The following is a 24,104-nucleotide window of genomic DNA, read 5'->3' on the forward strand; positions in this document are numbered from 1 at the left end:
CTTCAAGCTTGTTTCTTCTCATTGCCAATATAACTGGCTTACTTCTAGATATGCCTTCAAGACCAGGAAGTGCCCCGAGAACTTCAACGAGGCAAAGTTTATTGGCTTCACCATGTACACCACCTGTATCATTTGGCTGGCTTTTCTGCCCATCTTCTATGTCACATCCAGTGACTACAGGGTACCTCTCTGATCTTATCATTTTAAACGTATTTGTAGATGCATTAGCCAAAACACCTCTCAGTGTGAGATATATGTATATATATATATATATATATATATATATATATATATATATATATATATATATAGTAGTTCATTATTATAAAATAACTGCTTTTGGCATACATACTAAAAAGATTGAAATAAAAAATGCCTTCATGTTATCTACAGGTTCAGACCACGACCATGTGTATCTCAGTCAGCCTCAGTGGTTTTGTGGTGTTGGGCTGCATGTTTGCTCCCAAGGTCCACATCATCATGTTCCAGCCTCAGAAGAACGTGACCAGCCACAGGCTCAACCTCAATCGCTTCAGTGTCAGTGGGGCGGCCACCTCGTACGCCTCTCCCGGTGGGTTTACATGCTGCTACCTCATTTTTAAAGAGACAGGCGCGTTAGTTATGATGAATGTTCCAGCTGATATACAACCCCATCCTTGACGTAAACACCAATCTATTTTGTATTATACAGTGGGACCTTAAGAGCTAACACAATCTGTTCTCAGGACCCTGGTCCACCTATACGTAATTTTGATTTGACCACATTTTTCCGCATAGGAACAATGTAAATATGAGATAAAGAAATATAAATACCAGCTATCAGTTCCTTTTGTCTTTGATTTTGTCCTAAGAAATGTATTGTACAAAACAGGTCTTGAAAAAGAGACCAATATGGTACTTTCCAAAAATAATCAAGAAAATATTATGTTAATATGGTAATGTACGGTATTGGCTTATGACATATAGTATGTCATATAATATGCATATTATTCATTGATGAAGTTGATAGTGTTTGGTTTTTGTGTAATGTTAAAATCTTGGTTTTTGTATTTTGACCAAAATGTTTACTGTCAATGTACAGTTTTATTGGATGTAAGTGTCCTAGTTCCGTGAAATTGTTTGCCCAGACAAGAACCCCATATGCATTGATGACTTACCGTCTATGCGATTGCTAAATAACCCACCATGGGGCCAAAGAAGTTTGTGCCAGCAATTTGATAAGGTGAGAAACACTATTGAATTTGATCTCGAAAGGATGTACAGCAGGTGTGTCTAAAGTTGCAGGGGGCCACTTTGAGATATATATATATTTTTTTTTAATATACGCATTTATTATTTATTTTTTTCATTTTGTAAAATGACCAAAGAAAAACAGAGGCTTTGATTATTATTAGGTATTAGTATCAACATTTCAGTTTTGTAATTGGGTTTAGATCATTGCCTATGGGAAAAGTTACCATACGTTTTTGGTTTTCATCTCTACTTTTGGAACAAATGAATAAGCAAAAATCAGTGTACTGTGTGTGAATGTACACCCTCACATCACAGAACAGCAAACCTCATCAGGTAGCTTGAGCTGAACATTATTTTAAAATGCACAACATGCTGACGCAGGGTGTAAATTTCCTTTTCTCTCGCTTATTCATTTCTCCTCCGTCTTTTTTTCTTTCAGCTTCTGTCAGCGCCCACTACGTCCCGACAGTTTGCAACGGCAGAGAAATTGTCGACTCCACCACTTCCTCTCTGTGACGGACAGAGAGGTCCTGAGTCCAAATACACTCCTGTTCCCCAATTGCGACTGTTAGCCAACACGTACCCGGTTTTCTCAGCATCAAGCCCCACTTTGCATAGTACTGGTACACCTGCACAATGGAACGGAGTAATCATCGAACATCAACATGTTTGTTATTGTGTTTCAGTGGTGTTGAACTGCAATGACAGCTACACTATTGGTTGTCCTTAGATTATGCAGGTGTGCCTAATATTGTGCCCTGTACAATACACAGTGACTCTCCATGTATCTCCAATGTAGAAAGTGTGTAACTATAAATTATTTTCTAAGGCTGTACATACATGGAATTGTTGTAAGTAGACATTCAAAAAGGACAAAAAAAACATGTTTTTAGGAGGATTTTTTGGAGCCTTTCGTTTTTGATAGCTTTGTTATGATGTAAATAGACATTAGGCTTCATGAAGGTAAGGAGAGAGCGTCCCTCAGTGTGTGTGGCGGCGCCGTTTGCCTCACCTTGCAATATTCCACTTACTTTTTATTATTATTATACTCATGTTTTTTTTAGGTCTCATTGTTATAATAATAATAATAATACAACATTTCTATTGTGTATCTAAACATTTGTACAGTATGACCAGCGGTTGAAACAGCACAACAGTATGAGGGAGGACGTTGGACTGAATGTCTGCACTGGACGTGTACAAAAAAACATAACCTTTCCATTTTAAATGGATGGTGTTTTGCGTCATTCATCCGCATAAATAACATTTTTTGCAGTAAAATATGTTGCTTTTGATAATTATTTTTTAAAAAACCTCTAATCATAGAATCCCTTTATTGATATGGCCATAGATTAAGACATGTGTTCATTCAAGCAACAAGTGTACACATGCATTTAAAAGACATTTCAAAACAACAGTTGTCCATTAAAGGTCCCCTATGATGCAAAATTGACTTTTTAATGATGGTATACCAGTAATTTGTGTCCCTACAGCCAGTTTATGACCCACAGTTTATCATCTCTCTCACGTGTTGGCTTTACTTTTCATAAGGAAAGGCACTCAAATGGTCCCTGGGTTTTAATGAGATAATGAATGAAAGACCTCCGTCCTCTGACTCGACCCTATGTACTGCAGATGAACCCGCACTGTGCATATGCCCATCATTTCACCTGTAAAAATAAAAATAAAAAATCAGGCTTTCCTACACATCTTAAAATAAAGCCCGTCAACAATCCATTAGTCAGCTCTAAGTTTCATCAATGTATTTTTCTTCAGCAAATAGGCCAACCTAGCATGATGCTGCTAGTAAAATGTGAGTGTCATGTTAGCACTGGAGCTCACATAGCTATGCTAGTGTTGCTAACGTTTGTGTCCTCCTGTCCCACTCTGTGATATTGTATTGTTGTATATGATATATGGCATCCATTACATTGGACAAGCAGAGTAACAGTGTATAGGTAAACAGTGGATAAAATGCACAATGGAGCTTCTAGGAGCCACACTCTAGGAGCTTCTAGGAGACACAGGCATGTATAACCATAGTTCATTAACATTCAAGCTACAGACACACAAAAGTAGGTGTTTCCGCTACGGATTCTTAAAAAGCGTCCATAAGCTGTCTAAACATTAGCATCATGGCTCAATTTTGGACAACACTTCCAATACACTTTGGTCGCACTACAGATATCAAGAGTATAATGTGGGACAATTGTTAAAAATCAAAATAAAATGTGCTTGGATGAACACATGTTGTATTGGAGAAAGACAGAGCAGTGGTAGCTTACTCTTATTAATCTGATTATTTGTATCCTGTATGTGGTGATGTATGGCAATGTGCCTTAATGTATGTTTGATAGTGCTCCAGGTGGAGATTGTAAAAGGTCACATTTACATGACGACCTAACACATGACGCTATGCCAGTTTAGTATTATATTCCCTTTGCATTGATTGTGCACCTGAATTGTTACAAAGGAGTCCAAAGGTTGACATGCGTTTTTACCCCACCCTCCCCCGTCCTTCTCCATCTTGCAATTAAAAGCACATCGAGTGTTCAAATGTTGATGACACTTTTCATGCCTGTTTTTTTGTTTTGTTTTGTTCCGTGAGAAGAAAAGCCATTGTCCATGGTTAAGATGGTAGGCTTATTGAAGTGTGCGGTGTACTAGTGTGTATTAAATGTGTTGACAGGCTCAGTGGATAGAGCAGCTGACTCGGGCAGCCAGCCCCACAAGAGGCTCAGCACCGCTAGCAGAGCACACAGTGTCAGCTGCTCATGCTGCAACATGGCCGCTAACAAAAGAATGTGCACAGTAGAACTTTCAGCTTGCACGCACCAAACACCATCAAACCCATCAAATTCTATGTGGACGCACATTGACCAAATAACATAACTAACTACTACTTAACTCTAAAGAAACAACTAATACAAATGTTATTGTATTTTGTGATTTAGAAAAAAAACGTTGACCCAACTGAATGTTTTGGGCAACACTGAAAAGTAAGTTGGTAATACAAGTATCTGGCTAAAAAGCCCAAATATTAAGAGAAGGCAACAGTATGAATAAACTCACTATATTGAAAAAACACAAAGGAAAAATCTAAATAAATGTGATGAGAAAACAGTAATAGTAATTAAAAAGGGGGGAAATTGCATGGTTACCAGTATAAAGCTAGTATATAGTACCAGTATATATAAAAATAAGGCCCTGATAATACAGGAAGAGACTAAATAGTAGTTTTCATATTACATGAAAAAGGATGAAAATATCTCAGTATAAAATGAAAAATATTCAGAAATGGAAATATTTTACAGGGGATAAACTGTTGTATAAATAAATAAAGCTGAAATATTACAACAATAAAATCACAATAACACAAAAAACTAATATATATACAGTATATGTTTAGCATGTTGGCTACACAGTCAGGAGCAAGGGAAGACTTGAGTTTGATTATCCCCTTGACATCCCTGTGTGGAGTTTGCATGTTCTCCCCGTGTGTTGGTGGGTTTTCTCCGGGTACTCCGGTTTCCTCCCACATTCCAAAAACATGCTAGGTTAATTGGCGACTCCAAATTGTCCATAGGTATGAATGTGAGAGTGAATAGTTGTTTGTCTATATGTGCCCTGTGATTGGATGGCGACCAGTCCAGTGTGTACCCCACCTCTCGCCCGAAGTCGGCTGGGATAGGCTCCAGCATACCGCTGCGACCCTAGTGAGGATAAGCGGCATAGAAAATGGATGGATGGATACATTCAAAACGCTATGAGGAAAAAAAAACACTAGACTACACTTTCAATTCCCATAGTTCTCAAGACCAGATGTCCCAAGACTTTTGTCCATATTGTAAGACCAGCGTGTTGTTTTTATGTGAACTTCCCATGAACATCTTCCCACTTGTAGCTTAACGAATGGTTGAATATTAACATGTAGACACCTCTCCTGTGATTATCATACTAAATGATAGATTTTAAAGATTTTTTTTGGAAACAGGGCGACCTACATAGTGTGTGTGTGTGTGTGTGTGTGTGTGTGTGCAGGAGGAGGAAGGAGAGCGCAATGTGGCTCAGCAGAGGGCCGCTGCTTCTGCGGCTTCTGCTGCTGGATTATGTAAAGCGCTCCCACAAGTCAGTGCGCTTCTGTGGAAGCTCAAAGCATCTCACACATTCGCAGTCTTTGTTAGCACAAGGCTTAGCTATTCACGCTCCCACAAAGATGCACCCTGCATGGCAGGTTGCTATGGACAACCGGCGCCACATCCGCTGCCTGCATGGAGAAGGGAGAGCAGGGTGAAGATGAATAAACTGGGGAGAATGTTGGTGATTCCAGCTGGCACTGGCTGATGAGATTTGGCTAAGCAAGGTGCTCGGCCCTTAATGGACGCACAAATGGAGCACTTAACCTTCATTCTACTCTCATTTAGTCTCTGGTCTGGTCTCACACTCTTCCTGTGGCCCTTCGTGTCTCATTGCTACCTTCAACCTTTACCCCTGCCATCTTTGTAAGAGTATGTCTTTCTCACTGTGTGAAATTTGCTGCCCAGTTTGTCTCAGCCAAGCCACACTTGAAGTGAAGGACTGCCCAGTGCAGCTCATGCAAACAAGCTTGCAGGCTGATGGGAACTGGTGGGAGAAAATGACAATGGGAAATCAGATATAAAGATGGCTGTAATAAACCTCTCTGGCTCCACGGCAGCCTGTTTATCTCCTTCCATCTGGGAGGTCTATTAATTGGTTTTACTCATGAACGTCCTTTCGACATCCACTTGTTCCTTCATTGAGCTTCAGCCAACTGTCAACTAAAGACATGTCGGTGTAGACGCTTTCAGACTGCTTGTGAAAGTTGGCTTAGGAGGTAGTAACAGAGGTGGAACATTGCTTGTGTGAAAGGGAATTGTGGGCAGCGGGGATATGGGTGGGAAGTTTAACGCCTGACACTCACTTCTCCCGCCCTGTTGTGTTGAAAGCAATTGCCGATTGTCCAACAAGTACTTAGACAATGGCAGACCTACATGGTGGCCACCATTGGTCACTCTCCGGCCACTCCTCTGGCCATCTATACATTTCTGTTATAAACTTACTGCCACTGTACATTCTGGAAATATACGACAGTACTTTTTCCCCCTAGAAAACCGTCTCCAAAACACGATTTGTCTTATTTTTGGGTATGCACTGACTTCTTTGGATTTTTTTTTTTACTCATCAAGAAGATACCAAGACAAAGAAGATAATTCACTTTAATCAAAAAACTTTTTTCAAATTAGCCCTGTTTATTTTGTTATTTTTCAATTGAAAAAGATTTCTTGTCTTCTGTATCATTTGTGTATGAAGTCCATGCATCCTATCCTTCTCCAGGAAACGTTCTGATACTTTGTCGTAGAAGTTTGATCACCTTCTGTTGAGATTGAATATATGAGTTGGCTGTTAAAGGAAAACTGCACTTTTGGAATTTTGCCCATCATCCACAATGGAATCCATGAAGACCCAAGACAGCAACAATAATGATGTCACACCTACATTAAAGATATTACACAGGCTGTAGAAAGTCATAGTTAATAATAAAGGTTGCTGCTATGTGTCAGGACTAGTGGCACACTAACAAACAGGAACAGTCACGCAGCATTCGACATCCAGTGCACTAAGTGAAGTGCACAAGAAAGTAGGCTCAGCTCATGCACTTAATCCGAGAGGAGACATTTGCCACGGTTTTATCTCAGCTTTCTGCCCTGTATTTTGATCAGCACATGAGCTCATTTTTACTAAAATCCGGGTTGAATTTTGTTTTGTGCCAACTTACAATCTTGCAGTTTGCCATTAATTCACATAAATTCCCATTAAAAAGCTATAGTTATGTGTTTAGATATGTTCAATAACCAAGCAGACAGTGATGACATTGCACTAATAAATAACAAGTAACAAGCCAGTCTATTCCACTCATTCCACACTCACTCCGCACCTCCATCCCGCAAAATAAGTAGTTCAGAGAGGGTGTGTGAAGCTACTCTAAATCTCAGCTAAAATATAAAAACGCTGACTGCGAGTGTAGATAGATTTGTCCCTTCAGCAACATTGGCAGCCCCTCATAGCCCCCTTTACTCTCCCACACACACACACACACACACACACACACACACACACAGACTCTATTCACAGTGCGTGTGAGCAAATGTTGGGAGATGCCAGTAAGACTGCTTCTAATCTGCTCCCCAAGTGATGGCACTCCAATTAAACCAGTTACTGGAGAGCTGGCAGCCAAAGTGATCCAGTTTGAGAGCCTCTACAAGATGGGAAAAAAGGAAATAAATGGCAGAAAGCATTTTATTTTTCATAATGATGTTGATTTATGGTTTATGTGAACGCTTCTAACGCCAGACTCTTTATTTAAATGATAGCAAATTATTTTAAAGAAATAGCCCCCCCCCAATTAACTTGGGCCAACTACAGTAGTAGACTTCGACTCTGACTAGGCTATGATCGACCTCTGGTGGTAAGATGTGGTCATTACACAAATGTAAGCCCTACAAGATGCCATTCGTTCGTTCATTTTCTACCGCTTTTTCCTCACGAGGGTCGCGGGGGTTGCTGGAGCCTATCCCAGCTGTCTTCGGGCGTGAGGCGGGGTACACCCTGGACTGGTCGCCAGCCAATCACAGGGCACATATAGACAAACAACCATTCACACTCACATTCATACCTATGGACAATTTGGAGTCACCAATTAACCTAGCATGTTTTTGGAATGTGGGAGGAAACCGGAGTACCCGGAGAAAACCACGCATGCACGGGGAGAACATGCAAACTCCACACAGAGATGGCCGAGGGTGGAATTGAACCCTGGTCTCCTAGCTGTGAGGTCTGCATGCTAACCACTCGAGCGCCGTGCCGCCCTACAAGATGCCAATGCTTCAGAATTTTATATTATAAACACCATGTAAACTTTGTAAATATTGAAACACAACCAGCTGTGTAAGTGTTGGACTTCATGAAGTTATTATTTAATCATACTAAAATATATAATAAATAATCCATAGCAGAGATCGACTCATATGGATTTTTCAGGACTGATACAAATTTTTTGCAGTTAAGGAGGCCATTAACCAATATATGGAGCAGATATTCATTTGCAGTAAAAGTGTAAAAATTGGCCTACCAATTTTGAATACTACAAACACTTACCTAGGTTTAACTGCCTGGTAAATTAAGTAACATTCATATAGGTATATAACCTTTGTTTTCAGTTCACAACACACAACAAAAAGTGCAGGGAGTTAAGCTCAGCAGCAACCACAATCACAGACTGTTTCCACCAATAGTTCACAGAAAAGTTCACAGTCCCACCAAGTCATTCACAGACATATTGGTAGGTACTACGAGCTAGCAGAGCTGCTGCTTGTGTTTACTTCGCTCTTAACGTTATGGTATTGTGGCGTGACTTTCACACAAACACACTATTCTCCACACGACATACTGTACATTTTCCCCATTGCTGATACATAGGCTGCTGAGCCTCGAGACAGACCGGCTAACTAATGTTATGGTAAGCTAGCTAACCAGCCTCCACCTTGCCGTGCTTCCCGCCAATAAAATAATTGAATTTAGTGGTTTTTTTTAAACACGGTCTCTCTCAATCACACACATGCTTTTACTAGCATGGACTGTCCATTCAGTGCTGACATTACCATCTGCCTTCTTTCAAGAGGTACTAAAAGCTAGCAGAGCTGCTGCTCGCTTTTATGTTACTCTGCTGGTTACTTGTAAAGTCAGTAGTAGTTGTGATATGTAGAACACTAAGATGTTTATTACAATTTCGAGTTTTCTGCATTTACCTTGACATGTATGTTTGCGTTGAGGACCTTCTCCACACGAGAAGACTTCCCTCTTCGCAGTGTTTGCGTGAGGGTAGCGTCCACTTCAGATTGACTCTATGACAAACACGCGCTGTGGCTTGCTTAACCAATCAGATGGCGCCGTGGGTGGAGCACTTCTGGAGGGAGAAGTCACAGCCAGCGGGAGAGAGAGAGGCACTGTCGCAGCTGAGCCTAAGTAGCCCAGTTTTAAATTCATTTTTTGATGGTGGCACATCGGATTTGAATAAAGACCGATACACTAAAAATTCGAACTATCGGCTATAACTATTCTAACCATGTTAATACATTAACATTGTAGTCAATTATTTAAAATAATATGAACTGGATATCTTACAATTTGTTAATGGTTGGTAATGGTAACGGTTTTATTTCAGTTGAACATACATCAGATTACAATTGAGTGCATCACATAATCAGTTCACAGTTCCACATGTCCAAAAGGAGTAGGAAGAAGCAAAGCTTTTTAAATCCTACCCATCCATCTGGTACTTTTACAATCAGTAACTGTTACATTTGTTCTCTTCGTGCTTTCTAATATAATTTAGTTTTTTAAACTTTATTTTTATTTTATTTATTTTTTATTTTTTTGGTCACGTACCAAAGTACGAGGTGATATGACCATACAACACACAACATTTAAATGTTTTTAAGTACCTTTTATTTTTATTTATTGATTCCTGTATGTGTGAATATTCATTTTGTCAAATTTGATTTAGGTTTGTTTTGTTTAACCGTGGTCAACATAGGCCAGTGCCACAGATGATTTAACCTGGCAAAATAAAGTGTGTTTATGTCCTCCAAGAGAAAGCAATCAATCTGGCTCCACTTATACATAAATAATTCATAATTTATTTGCAATACATTGACAGTCAACACCACAACCTTATCTTCATTGTCTTCTTTTTCAGACTGTGTTAACCGCATTGCAATCATTTTACTGAAAAAAGTAAACACAAAATAATACAATATGATGACACAGGCCTTGTATGGCCACAGGGGTGGGGTCAACACACTGAAACCCACCTCTTAACTAACTTAATAATAAATACAAATCAAATGATGTGACATAGCTCCCTGTCTTACCCTGAGCTCTTCCAACATTTTCAGGAAGTGTCCGTTACTGTCGTACCCGGCTTTAAGGCCACCATGTATGTAAGTGTGCGTGTGTGTGTGTGTGTATGTATTTATGTACACCCAGAAAAGCTCAAAAGGGTAAGGTAAATGGTTAAAGGGGTCTTCAATCTCCTGAGGGTGACTCACAGTTTATTTAACTCCAAACCAAAGCTTTGGAACGTGATGAGTTTAGCTGCATGTTTTCATAGCTTTCTCCATTTCCCTAAAATGAAGAAACAAAAATCAGTTAGTCATGGATTAAAACAGTGCTTCTCAATTAGAAACTGACAATATCTGAAGTGTAGCTAACTGACAATATTTATTCATTTATCTGTACTGTACAGAATGAATGTAAAACTGAAACCAGAAAAATGCAACAAAATGGAGAGCATACAAACATATTCAAGAGTCAAATTCCACGTTGCGTACCCTAAATTTGAACATGTTGGTAGGTCTGCATTAAAATGAAAGCCTCTCCCCCTGACAGTTCCCCACATCTCCCATAGGGGACCCTCCCCACTATTTGAGAAGCATTAAAATAAGATCACAGTAAAGTTAAAACAATGCCCAATTCAACTTACTTTGGACGCTATGGCTTTGAGTTTTCCGAGCAACGAAGGTTTGGAGTAGACAACTTCATCTTCCATGTCGCCTTCATTCTCTCCCTCCATCACGGCACAGCTGTCAGCTCCTGGCATCTCGCACTCCTTGTTGGCAGACATCACCAGGCGGGAGTACTTATATTCCAACCTGGGCCGCAGATAAAGCCAGTCAACACATGAAGGCGGAGCAAAAATAAACACAAGTAATTGGAAATCTGTGAGAGCCAAAAGGAAAAGAATAAAGCAGGATGAAAAGTGTAGTGGGTTTGTACAGCATGGAGAAAGCCATGAGACACTGTGTTATGTACACCTATACAATCTAATGAGATCCAGTACAAGAGCTGTGCCAAAGAGTCTGCCTTAACAAAGATAACAAGTCATAATTTGTCAAGTAGTCAGATGGACAAAACTCTGCTTCTGATAATTTGGTTACCTTACATTAGAAACACACCTTATATGTGTTAGAACAATAACAACATATTATTAAATTATTACCTCTGACAGTGTCAAATTACTTTTATATAGTGTATTGGTTTTGATTATACACTCATTGCAAGTGTACCTAATAAAGTGTCTTGTAAAAAAGAAGAGGTTAGACAAAGAGTACCGCTTATTCTTCTTCCAGAAGTAGCATGTGAGCGAGACGAGAAGCACCGCCGTGAACGCGCCCAGTCCTGCGCCGAGCCGCACCCAGAACTCCATTCCTTCACACGGTACCGTCTTCTTCTCAGGCAAGCTCACACCTCCCATACACACCTTGGGCTCGGTCCACACATACAACAGGTCCTGACCATAAAGATAGTATTAGCGTGAAGTAAACCTGTGTGTAAAATGAAAAGACTTGATGGGCTTAGTACACATACCTGTTGTCCACCCTTGCAGGCTCCCTCAATACGATGGTAGTCCTGCTCTGTGCATGTGGGACAGGCACCGGAGCTCTCCCACAAGAAATTAAAGGTGCACCCGTCGCATGTTCCTGCAGGGCATGTACTGGAATGGACAAACGGCATATCATCAGTGGATGTCAACACAGCAACCATAAAACAGTTCATATAGGAAACACTAGAATGGTAGCGAGATGGTACCTGGGCACCGAGAGTTCTCCTTTAGTGCTTCTGTCTGGATTACAGCGAACTGTCACCACCGCGCTGCGACCTGATTCACAAGACGATGTGGGCTCCAAAGAACTAACAGACACAAATCGTTTTAATTTACCCTGTCATTTAAAATCTCTGCCAGGCCGCATGGTGGAAAGTGGTTAGTATGTCGGCCACACAGTCAGATCGGGAAGACCTGGGTTCGATTCTCTGCTTGTGCATCTCTGTGTGGAGTTTGCATATTCAGCCTATCGCAGCTGTCTTAGGGCAAGAGGCGGGGTACACCCTGGACTGGTCGCCAGCCAATCACAGGGCACATATAGACAAACAACCATTCACACTCACATTCATACCTATGGACAATTTGGAGTCGCCAAATAACCTAGCATGTTTTTGGAATGTGGGAGGAAACAGGAGTACCCGGAGAAAACCCAAGCACGCACAGGGTAACATGCAAACTCCACACAGAGATGCCTGATGGGGGAATCTAACCCGGATCTCCTAGCTGTGTGGCCTGCACGCTAACCACTCATGCAGCCGTCAACAGAAACTGCCCTTTGTAAAAACAAAGAAACAAAAACCAAATTATTCATGTGCATCTAATGTTGTGGCTTGTGACTGTATGTAAAGAATTAAGGGTTGTACCCTTCTCTTTCTAATCTGTATGCAAATGTATAGAATATGGTGGACAAGACATTATCAGCAATTTTGATGTTTTTACATGTTGGACGGAAAAGGTCATTGCAATAAAAAACTGCCATGAAAACACTCAACACACAGTAATGGCATTGAGAAACAAATGAGTTTACCGGAAAAAGAAGTTGACATCCGGGACTTTCTTGGAGGTCTGGGGGTACAGCTCTGGTCTTACCCGAATACCTTCATATGTATTTTCAGTTGTTGTGCCTGTTAAATGACATTCACACCTCACATTCAATGCTATCATTTACAGCAAAGCCTGCTGTATGGTCCAAAGGTGGTTGAATACATTCTGTACGGCATTCTCACCGAGGAATGTGTCAGCCAGGTTAATGGACTGTGAGGTGAGTGCCGTGTTGAAGCCTCTTCCACTTGCTGGGATTATTGTTGATTGACAGATGAAGGTCTTGACAGCATTGGCTCCTTCACCTCTCTCACTCTGGGAATCGCTGATGGATAGGTCCGTCACATTGTCTTTGCATAAGGCCAACTGGTCCTTAAAAGGAGACGTAAACAGAGTCAAGGTATTGGGAAAAAAGGTTGACTAAGATATATAAGATTTTTCCTCACCTGTCCTCCACACAAGCTGATGTTGAACAGGTGGAAGTACTTGGTTCCTTTGGAGGTGAAGCTCGGCCCATTCATCAGTGTTCCCACTGAGCCAAGTGAGCTGAAGTCAAAGGTGAGAGTGAGGTTGCCATCGGTGTGGGTGAAGTGACAATCGCTGTAACATAAACGGTGGTCCTGGAGAAGAAGTAGGGATTGTGGTTGTATCAGACAATGACTATATGGGCTGGACCATTGTCATTTTTTCACAACCTGATGTTTATTACACTCAGTGTGTATGTGAATACATGGGACAGTAGATGTGTATGTGCTTTTTTTAATCATGAATTTCAACAGTACTACTAAAGTGTCTTATTATAACCTAAACCCTGACTTTGTGATTATATCATTACTAGATGCTGAAAATAAGCTAGACTCCGAATTCAAACTAACCTTGCTGCTTTGGCTGCCTGGTCCACAAGGCTTGCAGGCTTTGGGACCTGGTGTGGCCTGAGAGACGAGGTAGGTGTTCCGAGGACACTCTGTACACTGGCTGGTGTGTGGGTCTATGTAATGACCCGGTGGACACGGCACACAGGCAGAGCTTGACGGCTGAGTGCTGAGGGCACAGGCCCGACACTCGGAGGACACACCGTCCACTGCGTTGCTGACTGTGATGGAGTAAATGCGTGCCACATCATTGACGTAGCGACGAACCTACGGAACACAGAAGTATTAATATAGATGGCATGTTTTTCTGGTGTGAAAAGATTTCAAGGCACTAATTGGACTTACATCTGAAGGCTGATTAGTCCTTTGGAAAGCCCATGTGTAGGAAACAGAGGCATTCTTTGTCAGGACGTGTGTGTATGTCTGTCTTGTTTTACTCCTTTCCCATGACTCCACCACTGTGGTGCTTTTCCTGTTAACATCCTTGACAAGAAACACATAAAAGATAAGCTGCAGGAGATAGCATGCTATTTGAAAAGGAGCATCCCTCACCATCATAAAGTAGAATTCACAGTCTGCGGTGCACAAAGTCTCAAACTCAAACGTAATGCGGCCAAATTCTGTCCCGGACTGACTTGACATCGATGTAGGGAGCCTGGTGGAAGACGCCAACAGGAGAGATAATCAGACACAGCAGGAGCACAACACAAACAGTGACAAATGATGAAAAGTGTGTTTACTTGAATCCAGGAATATGGACGCTAAGGATGAGGTAATCATTATCAGAACTTCCTGCGCCGCTCTGGATATGATCGCCAGCCACTTCCCAACCTAAAAATGATTTCAAGGGAAGTGACTGAATTAATTGGTCCAAGTGTAGGGATTGCATTTACTCAATAAAGAAGATGCAAACAATGACACTCTTCCACTCTTTCGCAGACTTTCTACAAGATTAAGTCTGTGAGAATGTTTGTCCATCTATCCACAGGGACATGTCTGATGTCAGAAGACTAGTGATGGTTGCAAATGTAAGTGTCGTTCAAAAGGCTTATAGAGCCTGCTGCTTGAAGTGAACTAGACGGTGTTTTTTCCTTGTCTTTTTTTTCTGTTAAAGCAACGCATGATTGGTCAATGTGCAGTGTCATGTGTGTCAACACCAATGTCTTTTGTCAACACTGAGCAGGAGGGTGAGAGATGGTTTACACAACAAGGGTTTTAAGCAACCAAAAAAAAATGACCATCAATTTTGAGAGCTTGTGCCCGTTGGTTTATCTGGTTCATCCCAAAAATGTTTGATAGGGTTGAGGCCAAGGCCTTTCCCAAGCTGTTCCTAAAAATTGAAGTATAGAAATTGTCCTTTTGCCTCAAACACTCACCATTCAAGCCGTCACATTTTGAGTTGCCCACATTGAAACAGGATGTCTTCATGTTAGCAGGAAGAACGTTCCACCATTTGTACTCGTAACCCAAAGTGGGCTCGGTGCCCGCCGGGCACAGCTGACATGCTGAAACAATAATAAAACAAAACAATAATGAACAGATTCACAAAAAGAAGTTGAATAAATAGAACAGAGAACAGCGGAAGACCAGGCTATGTACGTTTGATCCCATCTGAGTAGGTCCCATGTGGGCAGGGTGAGCAGATGGCTGTTTCGTTGTTATAGAAACCGGGGTTGCAAGGAGGGCAGGGCTCACGCTTGCCACCAGGGGGCAGTGCTTCAGCTCCAGTCACATTCTCAAGGCAGATCTTTGGCTCGTTCCATTTATATATGATCTGGGTCTGCAATTACAAAGGAAGCAAGTGAGGAAACTAGTCTAGAAAGTTTTGTAGGAGTTAGAGGGTTAAATATATTTCTTTACCTTGCCCTCATTGTCACAAGCTGTGTGGATGTTGAAATAGTCCTTCTTAGAACATGGAGGTCTGTCTTTACAAATAGCTGAGCCCTCATCTTTCATTAAATGAAATAAAATACAACCAACATTAGTAACCTTCATTGACAAATATCTTGTGTTTTGGTGTGTTTATTTACCAGCATACTGGGTGGTGGTGTTGCAGGAAGTGCAGGAACTTGCACCGTGACCCGAGTAGGTGTCCCGAGGGCAAGGCTCGCAGGAGGAGGAGCCCGGGACACGACTGAATGTCCCTGGCTTACAAGGGAAACACTCCGACGTATAAGCCACCCCTGGAAAATGAAATGAGAAAAAATGATAAATGTTGAGAGAAACAACAAAAAGAGGACAGAAGACAGACACAAAACCAACCTTCTATTTGGATATTTTTCAGCAAGACAGGTTTCACCGCTTTTGCCCCCACCACGATGCCACCGGTCCTCCAATACATGATGTTGGTGCCAGACTTCAGGTTCACCTTGCATGTGGAAGATGAGTGATAAGTTACAGCATGGGTCATATTGTAGTCTAGAATTTAATTGACAGAATCTACCGTGTGGGTCGCCCACTCTCCTTGATTGCTGAGCTTAAGCCACTTGGTGTCCGCGGTCTGATCCATCTCCTGACACTGATCATTCTGGATCTACAACACAAATGATTGATTAGCGGCTTCAACTCCCACCTCTACGACACTTATATTTACAGTAGAACCTCGGTTACTGTTCACTGCAGTTAAATAGTATATCAAAAATTCTGTGCTACTCACAAAGAACTCAAATAGCAGGTTGTTGTCTGGATACTGGTACTCAAAGCTGACAGATCCCTGCTTCTTCAGATGGACTGCGTATATCAGTGAGACCGTGCACTCATCCCTGTTGGACTCCAGATAGCTTCCATGAGGCACCCAAGAAGAACTGCAGAAAAAAAATGTCATCTTCCTCATTCACATGTTCCTTGTGTGGACATACACACAAGTATCTGATAAAGGTAAGTGTCAGCAACAATTTATATTACAGTACAGTATATCCTCTCAAAGGACAATACCAGTGAAATGAAACTTGGATATAGTGTACTATATAGTTTTATAGCAGCATAGAGATGCTATCCAATGTAAATAAGTCAACACTAAAGCGCTGTAAACACAAGTGACTACCAAGATAATTGTGTTATGCCTACAGTCAATGGATGCATGAGTACTGCCAGCACTGGGGAGCTACGATTCATTGAAGGGAATATTAATTACAACATATACTGTGGCATTCTGAAGGAGAACATGACCCCCTCCCTTGGGAAAGTGGGCCACATGCCAGTTTTCCAACATGACAAACTAAAACATACGTCCAAGATGACAAGTGTCTTGCTGAGGAAGCTAAAGGTGATACCGTGGCCAAAGTATGTATACAGACATGAACACAACTGAGAACTTGTGGGGTATCCTGAAGGTAAAGGAAGATGGAGGAGCGCAGGGTATCTAACACCTTCCAGCACCATCAGCGATGTCCTCACGAGGGAGTGGAGGAGGGTTTTACTGTAGTGACAACCTCTGCAGCTCTGGTGAATTCCATTCACAAAAGGAGTGCTCACAGTAAATATTGACACAACGGACACAATTTGGACTGTGAGGCTCCCTTGTATTGCCAGCTATTTAGACAAGAATGTCTGTGTGTAAATCAATACAGGACAGTAAATCAATAATGTTATATAATAATCCTTAATTTATGGTGGTTAATCGGTTCCAGACCCAACCACGATAAGTGAATTTCCACTTATTTGTTAGTTTTTATTTATTATTTGTTCGTAATCAAGCATTGAAAACCTGTTATTTTAAATTAAATTAGAGCCCTCTGGAGATGAACTAACACCTCTATAGTCATCTTCATATTCTCGTATTCACCATAGATTGAATTCATTCATTCATTCATTCATTCATTCATTTTCTACCACTTATCCTCACAAGTGTCTCTGACATGCTGGAGCCTATCCCAGCTGTCTTCGGGCAAGAGGCGGGGTACACCCTGGACTGGTCGCCAGCCAATCACAGGGCACATATAGACAAACAACCATTCACACTCACATTCATACCTATGGACAATTTGGAGTCACCAATTAACCTAGCATGTTTTTGGAATGTGGGAGGAAACCGGAGTACCCGGAGAAAACCCACACATGCACGAGGAGAACATGCAAACTCCACACATAGATGGCCAAGTGTGGAATCAAACTCGGGTCTCCTAGCTGTGTGGCCTGCGCGCTAACCACTCATTCGCCGTGCAGCCCGCAATACAATTAATTCTAAGATTTAATTGTAACCTCTAATTTAATTCCCATTGGTCATGATGAAACATACACAAAACAATCACCCTGTATTTGAAAAACCATGATAGAGTGAAGCTGTGAAATCTGAACCTCAAAGTAGCGAGTCGTACACTGACTACTCTAAAGTATATCCCACTTTAATTTCTATAGTATTGTCCCTGTAGAAGATCCTGTATATTTCCTGTACATTTCCCATTCCATCCCAGTTGTGTTGCACTGCCTCAGTACCTGTTGCATGTGACAGTGTCATCTCTGTGGGGACTGTTTTCCAGGGCAGTTGCCAGGCTACTGAATCCCGCTGGCATGGAATCCCATTGGTCAAAGCGGATGCCGCTGCCCAGGGAGTAGCTTCCTGCTGCGCACCGGGTGCACTCCTGAGCTGACATCTCCAGAAACTCGCCGGCTTTGCATGAAAATGCTTTTGGGTACACAAAAAGGCATGTGTGTAAAACAACAAGATGACATATGAAGCTATTTTATTCGTGCAATATGAAAAGACACAGTGAGGGTAAGAGGAGTCACTGAGGCATTGAGAGTATAATGTAATCCTTCCATCCTGTTACACACTGTCATTTCACTTTCTCCACTCAGCCAGAAATGTGACAACCTCATTCTTGTTGCTGACGTCTCTCTTTGCTATAAACAAGCCATACCATAAACGTAATTAATGAACGCTTAATGGCATTATGCACAGTATATGATTGCTGTCCAGTTGCTAGGAGATGCAGGTGTTATTGCCCTGATCATTGCAGATGTAGCACAGGACAAACCTGTTCCTGGGACATCAAGGAAACTGGTCCTACCACATCTTACAACATTAGTGGAGTGTTTTTAAGAAGTATTTCCTGCTTTCCACCACCATATTGTAAGAATGACTCACCATTTCCTGTAAAAGTCTCTCAGCAATAAGCATTTATGGACAAAATTCCCTTGATTCACGATGGGCAGAAACAACTCAAATTTAGAATTTATTATTTGACTTGTTTTTAAATGCACCAAACTCCTGCTTCAGTGCCAGTATCATTAATGTAGCTCAACTTCCAAAACCTTGCATCACGTTATTCTTTTTTTAACCTAAAGTTAGTTGAACTGAATCCAAAATAAGCTAAGTACTGTGTTCCGTTTTACCTTAACTGCACCAAGATGCAATTAATACACATAATTGAGAATTATTATTAATTCATTAATTTTCAACCACTTATCTTCACAAGGGTCGCAGGGGTGCTGGAGCCTATCTCAGCTGTCTTTGGGCGAGAGGTGGGGTACACCCTGGACTGGTCGCCAGCCAATCACAGGGCACATATAGACAAACAACCATTCACACTCACATTCATACCTATGGACAATTTGAAGTCACCAATTAACCTAGCGTGTTTTCGGAATGTGGGAGGAAACCGGAGTACCCACACATGCACGAGGAGAACATGCAAACTCCACACATAGATGGCCAAGTGTGGAATCGAACTCGGGTCTCCTAGCTGTGTGGCCTGCGCGCTAACCACTCATTCACCGTGCAGCCCGCAATAGATTTAATTCTAAGATTTGTGGGAGGAAACCGGAGTACCCGGAGAAAATCTGCGCATGCACGGGGAGAACATGCAAACTCCACACAGAGATGGCCGAGGGTGGAATTGAACTCGAGTCTCCTAGCTGTGAGGCCTGTGTGCTAACCACTCGACCAAGAATTATTATGACAATCCAAAATTCTAACTTATTACAATTGCTTTTAATGTTACAGAAGTGAGATCTTCAATTGAAATGTACACACTCTCTGTTCAGTCCTAGCATGTTTTCACCGACACCACTTGCTGTCTTTGATACTTCTGTGTTTAGTGGACTTTACCTTTGGAGTACACCCAAACAGTCGGCCAGGATGTGGCAGAGGAAATTCCAATCCACTGATAAGGAGGGTGATGCGAATATCAGCTGTTCTACTGCTCTTTTACACAGACAACAAACACATACACAAAGGGGCAGACACACACTCACTTACTGCATTCTGTGCCGCGCACCGGCTCAGGTAAGCCCACGCAGGCTCCGGGATTGTGTGGGATGGCCGCTCTCCAACGAGACCCGGAACTGTCGCATTCTGTGTACTCGTAGTAGTAGTCCCCCTGTAAAATAAAAAAGCATGAACACAAATAGAAACAGAACGGAGTGGCAATATTAGGCACATTTGAACAATCTGATGAGATTCAAAACAACAGAACTGCATCCTGACGTGTTTCTAAAATTTGAGTTTATTTATTTAGCTGCATGAATGAGGCAAAGAAAACAGCTCTCAGTAGGATACATGACACCAACGCAAACCACAACCAGAGTAATGTATAAGAGCATCAAACCTGAATAAATGATCTTTGTAAAGGTTGAATATGTATTAGATGTGCTGGTACCTAATGTGTGAGTGTTGAGTATGACCATAGAAGATGCCTCTACCCCCTGAATGTGGGTGTAAATGTATGTTTTGAGGAACAAAAAAGATGATTTTACACGCTATGCTTACAATAGTATGATGAACCAGTGCTACAAGCAATTACCACTCCTTTACACAACATTCCACCCCAATTCCATGACAACTGCTGGGTCACATAGTGGTCTGATTACTGCATGGAAGCATTTCATACTTAGGATCAAATGCACACAAATACAACCCCCAAACAGATGCAGGCAGTGTGATCACTGCCTTAACGACCTCACACTTAGGACCAGTAAGGCACCAGTTTAGGATAAGAGGGAGGTGCTGAGCTGATCCAGACCGAGGGACGGAAAAACCAGTCCATGCAGGAAACTGATAACAGCCTCTCACAACACCAAGTGTCCAAGGTCAACACACTGGAGAGAGGCAATGAGTGATGTTAATGTCCTGTTATGGTGATAAACTTTTGGAAATAGGAGCGTTTTTAAGATGCAAACCGGAAGCGTGACTGTAAAATGGCACAAAAGGACCTATCAGTGTTTTCCAATCGATATCGACCTAACAATTAACATGGGATTGAATGTTTTTTTCCATCAAATTAATGGGAAATAATGCGTTTAATCGCGTGGCTTCGCTCACCTCAGTGCAGGTCCGCTCTTTTCCGGCCCCGTCAATCATCCACAGCTTACAGAGGAGGAGAAGGAGAGCCCCACTGGCGACGCACCAAACCGGCGACCGCATTGTCGATCATGTAAGGGTCACACACGCAAAAAAAGATGGCTCATCAATTGAAACGCTATCTAAACATGTAACAAATGTTTATCAACACATGCTTTCTGGCGTCTCTTTCTTGTGCCAAATTGACAAGCTCGCCACCTGCGATTATCCTCAGACAGCGCTCGAGCAGAGATTCGCGTCTGTCAAACAAACCGGAGCAGTCTGAAACTTCCCAATACATACTTTCAAAGTAAAATGCTAGCGTGTAAATCACACTCTTGTTTTTCAATTGTTGTTCATGTTTTTTGTCTGTTTTTCTAAATTTATAGTAACATATGTATATCAGCACGAATGATCATCTTATCTCTCTCCAAAATACTATTTTTTATAGTTATTAGAACAATAAATGCTTTATTTTGAAGGTAAAATATTAATGAGCTCTGAGATACTTCTGGTTATGTTTTTGAACTTCAATGTGTCTCCAACCACCGGCACTGACGCGCCGATGACGTCACAAAACTGTATTCGTTTTATAATAATAATGGCATTATTAACAACAATGCACAATAATCAAATGTAACATTTACAGCATTTACCATTTTCTAATAATGAAAATAACACAGTGAGTGTGAATGGTTGTTTGTCTATATGTGCCCTGTGATTGGCTGGCGACCAGTCCAGGGTGTACCCCGCCTCTCGCCCGAAGACAGCTGGATAGGCTCCAGCACCCCCCGCGACCCTCGTGAGGAAAAAGCGGTAGAAAATGAATGAATGAATGAAAATAACACATTATCATTGTGCTGTGCATCGCTGCTTTTAAATTGCCGAATTTAAAATATAATGTAATTTAACACATTACAGTTGTTTTTGTTGTCGTCGTTTTAAGGTAAAGTGTACATTTTCCCCCCAAAAAATCTTTTCAGTCATTGCATTGCTAAAATCGGCCACCAGAGGTCAGAAAAGTCTTGCACTTGTAATCACACTACTCAAAGAGAGTACACGCTGAACATTGGGTTTTCTTTGTTTGTTTCTTTCGGCTTTTTCCTGATTTCAGAGTCGGTAAATACCGTTAAACCGTAGGAATGTTTAATGAAACAGATAACAGTAAGTCATAAAAAATGAATTAACAACACAGTAGAAACCAATCACATATTTACCAAGAGTGTCACAAGATCTTGCAACATTAAAACGTGACAAGATTTCAAATTAATTAATCACACAAATGAAAATTAACTAGATATTTTGCTGGCCTCAATATACTGCCATGTACATGCTTGTCTATTTTCTTCGGGCAGGAAGAGAGTTCACTCTGTGCACTGGTTTCAGTACCTCACTGTTTGGTTAAAAAAAGGGATGGGCAGGGATGCTTGCATATACACAGAATGCAGAAAAGATTGCAATATATATTTTTTATATTTTTTCATTTGAGTTTACTTAAATGTAAAGTTCTCTCATCATATTTTGTTCTCGTATGACACAATCTCGTGAATTGTCTCGCCTCGTGAACTGAGTGTCTCGTGACACCCCTGACCTTTATAAAAAAACAAAAATATGCTGGTGCCTATCCCATCTTCTAAGATGTTTTTCACTGAAAGCATGCTCTTACACAAACGTCAGCTGCTCTGTTGCACTGTTATTGTAAAGCAACACTCCATTTCTCCTCTCCTCTCTCCAGCTTTCTCTTTCTTATGTGATGCCTATCGCTTACCTTGTTAGCTTGTAACTGGAACCCTCCAATAGTCAACCATCTGTAACCTTCTAATAACCTCTCGGCCACTGCTCTGCGGTCAGATGAAGTCATACATTAGTGGCATTGAGTTGTAGGGTAAGCATATTGTTAACTGACACCAGATCAGGGGGTAACCAGAGTCCTGTCGGCAACCACACGCAGGCCTCGCTCTCTGAGACAGTCCAACCAGACCAGGAACTACATGAGTAATAAGACACCTGTCAGTGGCACACATGTCTTTGTGGCAGGAGAGGGAACATGACAGGCTGCAGGATGAAGGGGTTCATCTACGGGACAGTCTGATGGATTGACCTGGTGACAAACTTGTACAGAGTTTTGGAAAAGAACAAGCGTTGAAGATGTTTTTTGCAACATGCTATCCTTCTGGGATCAAGACAGCAAAGAAAATCATACATTTATTTTGGTAATGTTTTACATTTTTTGTCCTTTGCAATTTTTGCAAAGGACAATGGCTCTACCCGTATACTAAGGCTTGATCAACGGGATCTACCATCATGCACGGATTACCTTGTTCATCCCTAGCCCACTGTTTTGGTAACCCATCTGAAGCTAACACCGATCAAGCCGCTTCTCAAGAGCCGAACTATTCCCATAATCATGATCATGGACCTCCAGTAGCCGTAACATCCCAGCCAGAGGCTCCATCAAAGACCCTGGAGCATCACTCCAGCAGAGAGACCAATGGTACAAAGTTTATCCGCAAAGACAAAGATGATAATCCATTCTTTGAGTCTCCTCCATCTTGCCTTTCCCCGAGCTCAGATTATGATGAGGAGGAGGATTTTGGTCCTGAGCTGGAGCTCAAATACTCTCAAATCCCCAGGCCTTCCATTATTTTGAGACACTCCAAGGTAAACCTTCTAAGATGATTGTATCTAGATGGCCTTTGTGATGAGTTGAACCTCATTATGCTGACAATTGGAATTAAATCAGGCCAGAGCTGGAAAACAAACCAGTTGATGGAATCAGGATATAACATAGATAACACTGGTACTTTTAATCACTTTTGAACATGCTTAACAAAATTACACTACGGGACATATGTTTACACTTGCACAATTCAACATGTCCGAAAAGCTCCATGCTTGTACTGTTTTTTGACATTTTTTTAAAAATAATTTTATTCCACATATTGATAATCTAAATTACTTCTCTTACAATCAGTTGGCAGGCATGTTTTTCTGCTATCTGCTCAGTCTGATTAAATTATAAAAAGTATTATATTTCAATGATCCTTTCTAATTTATATTGTTTTCCATTTGTATGTACATTTGCGAGTACAGGTACCAGAAGTGAAGAAAATCATGGTGTATTTAAAGTATTTCATGGTGACCCTCAGCAGTTGATACCAAAATATTAACAAAATATAAAAGCCTTTTCAACTAATGTAATGCGTTATAACTCCAC

The 24,104-nt window shown here is 41.3% G+C and overlaps 2 protein-coding genes and 1 long non-coding RNA gene across 4 annotated transcripts in view; 1 reads left to right on the forward strand and 2 right to left on the reverse strand.

The window, feature by feature from the left end:
• grm3 (glutamate receptor, metabotropic 3) overlaps positions 1-3,794 on the forward strand; it is a 43,467-nt gene extending 39,673 nt beyond the window's left edge. The window contains exons 11-13 of the mRNA XM_058075371.2: positions 49-181; positions 394-571; positions 1,673-3,794. Coding sequence (XP_057931354.2) covers positions 49-181; positions 394-571; positions 1,673-1,749 — 388 coding nt within the window. The 3' untranslated portion in view covers positions 1,750-3,794. The remainder of the gene's footprint in view (positions 1-48; positions 182-393; positions 572-1,672) is intronic.
• Positions 1-9,136, reverse strand: part of LOC131131054 (uncharacterized) — a 48,799-nt gene extending 39,663 nt beyond the window's left edge. The window contains exon 1 of the long non-coding RNA XR_009130138.2: positions 9,060-9,136. This is a non-coding gene — a long non-coding RNA (uncharacterized LOC131131054). The remainder of the gene's footprint in view (positions 1-9,059) is intronic.
• Positions 9,137-10,258: 1,122 nt separating this feature from the next.
• elapor2a (endosome-lysosome associated apoptosis and autophagy regulator family member 2a) lies at positions 10,259-21,154 on the reverse strand. 2 transcript variants are annotated; one of them, XM_078789760.1, is made up of 22 exons: positions 20,870-21,154; positions 19,808-19,928; positions 18,043-18,232; positions 16,265-16,412; positions 16,052-16,141; positions 15,871-15,976; positions 15,639-15,791; positions 15,469-15,557; positions 15,208-15,388; positions 14,985-15,113; positions 14,349-14,439; positions 14,161-14,263; positions 13,954-14,091; positions 13,612-13,875; positions 13,183-13,356; positions 12,922-13,102; positions 12,723-12,819; positions 11,902-12,003; positions 11,680-11,806; positions 11,424-11,602; positions 10,796-10,964; positions 10,259-10,437 (listed from the first exon to the last, which is right to left on the reverse strand). In XM_078789760.1, exons 1-22 carry the CDS (start codon positions 20,969-20,971, stop codon positions 10,369-10,371), a joined length of 3,003 nt encoding a protein of 1,000 aa, XP_078645886.1. In that variant the 5' UTR covers positions 20,972-21,154; the 3' UTR covers positions 10,259-10,368. The 2 variants fall into 2 exon arrangements, with proteins under 2 accessions (XP_078645886.1, XP_057932438.2); XM_058076455.2 differs by having other exon boundaries at positions 12,922-13,108.
• Between the last annotated feature and the right edge of the window lie 2,950 nt (positions 21,155-24,104).

The sequence above is a fragment of the Doryrhamphus excisus genome, linkage group LG1 (genome assembly GCF_037039965.1).
Source record: "Doryrhamphus excisus strain RoL-2023G ecotype Guam linkage group LG1, RoL_Dexc_Guam_v1.1, whole genome shotgun sequence".
Classification (NCBI taxonomy): Eukaryota; Metazoa; Chordata; class Actinopteri; order Syngnathiformes; family Syngnathidae; genus Doryrhamphus; species Doryrhamphus excisus.